Genomic DNA, 4525 nt, shown 5'->3' with positions numbered 1-4525 from the left:
GTCAACACCTAGGTGGCGTCATAGGAGGCGCGGAATTCGAAGGGCTTAGGACTTTACACGAACCTCCACCAGAGATACTAACTGGATGGTCAGGTTTTCCAGTTAGATACTATTCATATGAGCCTTTGGGCATATTTCGTTTCACATCAATCCGAGAAAGCAAAAGTTCCTCTCTCTCACTACATAACTTGGCCTGTGTTTATCTTGCAAATCTTGGATATTTACGCAGTCATGAGTTTATAACCGGCGGATTTTATGCTTTGAGGCTCTATTCCATTTGTGAAATCGTCCCCGACTTGGCGTTCGCTGCACTCCTACCCGAAATGGGCCTAGATTTTCAACCTTGTCTTTAGGTAGCCTTGTGCAAGCTTGCTTCTGTCCGTCATTACAGAACGAGGCAAGCTTATATCTGTTGATGAACCCGTGTTCCGAGACGATGAATCTGCACGGCAAAGATCCTAAACAAGAGCCTGGGGGGTTAGTAGCGGAAGAGAGCGAGCGAGACCTCCATCGCTCCAGCAGGGAGTTTGATTTGATTTGATTTGACTTGACCAACGAACCGAACTCGCCGAATCAGAAACCCCCAGACAATGTGGGAACGGACAGGGCAGTTTTAGGGACTAGGGGTGCTTCACAGCGCTATACCGACGGCCACTAAACCGTAGATGGTGATGAAGCCGGGGGGCTTTAGACCCCGTAGTCCGTAGTCCACCGAACGATGGGCGGAGGTTCCACACGACGACTTGAGGCGGGTGTTTACCCCAAAGACAGGACGAGAAAGGACTTACACGACCGGTCAGGTAGCCCATCTTCCTGGGGCAAAAAGTACCCCCCTACTACTATGCAGAGGTAAAGATAGAAGAATACTTGCGACTGCTCACATTTTCATATGCGAGACCAGGTATCCACGTTATCTTTATCTTACGTAGCATCCAAGACAGGTAACTTGTTTAGTCGCACTTGCCATCGATTTCGTACAGTAGCGAGCATGACATGGCAGTAAGGTAGAGAGGGCAGGCATGCCCACGCAATTCGACCCCGCCCCTCCTTCTACCTGCTGTACTATTTACTGCACTTGCACTGTTCAGAGCTATAGTACAGGCAGATGGATGAGTGAAACCTGTCTGCCTCCCCATATATTCGTCCTTCTCCAAACAACAGCGACATGAGTCCCACGCTTCTCATCATCACCACCACCACCATCTACTACGCCAACAAGCCAGACACTGAGTTTCGTCGCCTGAAATTAAAACAATTTCTAGTTATGAATGGGATGCAAGGGGAACCCCTACATTTCTCAGTATTCTCTCGGTCTATCGTCAACCTCGGCCGAAATGGCATTCATGGGTCCTCCCCCCGCTGATCTTCAGCGTTGGTACAGTTTGGTCTGTGGGAAAAAAAGTACGCTTACTTAGACTTGGGATCGGGATGATGATGCCAGCACCAATATTAACGGTGCCCCCCATCGTCCCCATCCCATCCATCCCCCGTACAGAGTACCCTCTCTCCACTCCCGTCTCTCATCAGACGTCTCTCCCGCTCTGCTCGATCTGAATGTGCCTATCTACTGTAGGTACATCCATGCTGCCCACGCTACTCCCTGTAGTGTCCAGTCTTATATGTACACCCTCTTCCACAACCTACACCCACCAAAGGTCGCGCTCCCCCATCATGATCCCTGTTGCAACTTCAGGGTCTTGTTGCCAGTACTCTCAAGTACTGGGCGATACCCTCCCCCAAGCTCCGGACACCCCTCGCCTCTTCAGTTTGGCCTTCATCTTGCCTTATACCATCCTAGAGCGCCACTTTCATATCTACACATCGTTCCTGGCATTCTTGTATACTTTAACATCGTTCTCCCGCCATTTCTAAATACTTCCCATCGACTTTACTCTTCTGAGTTACCTTATTCAAGCTCTTTACTTCCCTTCAACTCCACCATCAACCTCATCTCGACCTTTTCGCTTTTACATTTTGACTACCTGCCTACCTTCTGCAACCCAAAGTCGATAAACACACTTCCTACCTCACCTCACCTGCACCTCACCTCCTCAACTTATACAAAAATGACAGCCGCTATGGCACAGCCGACTGTTACAGTCAAAGATCCCTCAGCAGTGCGAAAGCGCAGAAGACGTGCCCCTGCCGGTGGTGCCTCTGATGATTGTTTCTCTTGTTCCAAGAAAAACATCAAGTGTGACCGTAGACGGCCATATTGCTCCCAATGTCTCGAGGTTGGCAGTGAATGCTCCGGTTATAAGACACAGCTTACTTGGGGAGTTGGTGTTGCTAGTCGAGGCAAGCTCCGAGGCCTGTCTTTGCCTATTGCCAAAGCTCCTCCTGTTACTCGTGAGCCGAGAAAACATTCAACTGCTTCCTCAAGATCCAGCTCTTCCATTGTTACACATGGAACAGAGGACGAGACGAGAAGAATGCGCCAGGGTCCTATTGATATTCCTGCCGTGACCCAAGTTGCTTCCGCTCCCACGACACCTTTCAATATGGCAGGATACGACTACCTTTCTATGTCACATCCTGAGCATGCAGCCCCCATGCATCACCAAGGAAACTGGGGCAACATCAACTACTCTCCCGCACAAGAGACAAGCCACAACATGCATCGGTTTCCCATGCCTCTCGTCACCGAAAACCTCTCATCATCCATTGACCCCCTCACTCCGGACGTGGGTTACGTATCACCCATGAGCCAATCTTACACCAGAGATGATGTTTCCTACGTTCACAGCCCATCTTACATGTACGACAGCTATACGACAAGCACGAGCTCCCCGGGCCCTCAGAGTCCCCCTTCCTCTCTTTACGTCGAGCACGCAAGGACCTTTGCTCCAACCTCGTGTCCGAGTCTTGCCCACGCTCCTTCAGAGATGAGCTCAAGTCTTCACTCTCATACCGACACCTTTGATTCGCACCTGGGTAACAGGATTGTCCGCGATTGTGATTCATTCGGTAAGCTCAGATGGAACCAATGAATCCCTTGGTTCTAACGTGCGTAGGCGTGCCTGAAGTCGATACCTATAGCGCCAGCTACGGCTCTATGCCCATCTCCTGGCATTCTCCGACGATGCAGGAGGAAGACGTTAAATCTCATCACTCGGACTTTGCTCCCTCGGGGTGGCCCACCGCTTCCGAAAACCAATCTGTTCATGTGAGCCAGGACCTCATCTCCAAGATGCCCTTTTTCATGGATTACTACGAGAATATCATGTGTCCCTCAATGGTCTTTATCGACGGGCCACACAACCCTTTTCGAGACCATATTCTGCGACTAGCTGTAAACAGCCAGAGTCTGAGCCATGCTATTTGTGCTCTTGCATCTTGCAATCTCCGCATGAAGAGGAAATTGAGTCTCGGACGTGATACTCGAGAAATTTCAGAGAAGTTGATGGCTGACAAACATGCCGCCGAAGACATGGCAGACACTCAGCCCGACGACCTGTCCCTCGCCGAGGAATACCAACACCGTAACTTGGCTGTGCACCTATTAAACGAGCAGCTCAACGACCGTACCAAGGCAATTCACGATTCAGTACTCGCCACGATTCTCCTTCTTTGCCATTACCGTATGGTTGAGTCCGGCATCGCCAAGTTCCATACCCAGTTTGCCGGTGTTAGCAAGATTTTGGCTCTTCGAGCTCAATATCTCACAGCCTCGAGCAACTCTGCTTGGATGGAAGCGATATTCACCTACTTTGACGCCATTTCTGCGAGCATCAACGAACGCGAAGCCCAAGTGTATCCTGGGTTCAATGGGATACCAGACATTCAGCTTCTACCTATCGGAACCGAGAACCTGGTGGGGTGTGACCGCGAGCTTTTCAAGACCATCAGCAAGTTGGGCCGCCTGAACCAGTTGTCACAAAACCGCCCTGTGCAAAACACATCGACCCCGGCCAGAGTCCAGGAGTTGCCTGAGCTATCTCCTTCGTCATACATTTCTCCACTGGGCCATGCTCGTCGAGAATCACTTACACGGTTCAACGTGTCAGGGGAGCAGACGGGGGAAACAAGTATCCTCAACAACAGTCGATTCAGTACGATACTCAACGATGATCTAGCTTCACCCACGAGCGCACAAGCCATGTCGTACGAGGAGAATCGCTCGCTATTCTGGCATGAGTGGAAGGAAGCACGCCTGGCTCTTCAGAACTGGAACTTTGATGCATCTCGCGTCAGTGCTTCACTGCCTGAACCTTGCTCACAGAGCCAGCTACGAGATCTGGAGTCACTTTCTGAGGCGTTTCGCTACGCCGCGCTTCTGTACACGGAGCGACTTGTGAGCCCGTCGCTACCTTCAGGGCATCAGAGCATTCAGAGCCTCGTCAGCCAAGTTGTCTATTACGCAACGAGCTTGGATACTGGCAGTAGCGCCGAGAAGTTTCTGCTCTGGCCCCTTTTCGTGGCGGGCTGCGAGTGTGTCAACGAATTACAGCAGAACATAGTGCGGTCCAAGTGTCGAGATATCATGTTCCGTTCTGGTTACATGAACAACCTAGCAGCTCTCGAG

The 4525-nt window shown here is 50.9% G+C and overlaps 1 protein-coding gene across 1 annotated transcript; it reads left to right on the top strand.

The window, feature by feature from the left end:
* Positions 1–3403: 3403 nt before the first annotated feature.
* On the top strand, positions 3404–4298 carry FGSG_12875 (uncharacterized protein; the record flags this gene model as incomplete). The annotated part of the gene is made up of 2 exons (XM_011326478.1): positions 3404–4104; positions 4223–4298. The coding sequence occupies 2 exons, from the start codon at positions 3404–3406 to the stop codon at positions 4296–4298; spliced, it is 777 nt and encodes a 258-aa protein (XP_011324780.1).
* Positions 4299–4525: the final 227 nt, after the last annotated feature.

The sequence above is a fragment of the Fusarium graminearum genome, chromosome 3 (genome assembly GCF_000240135.3).
Source record: "Fusarium graminearum PH-1 chromosome 3, whole genome shotgun sequence".
NCBI lineage: Eukaryota > Fungi > Ascomycota > Sordariomycetes > Hypocreales > Nectriaceae > Fusarium > Fusarium graminearum.
The sequence above is the reverse complement of the archived record's forward strand: the minus strand, read 5'-3'. Positions and strand labels throughout refer to the sequence as shown.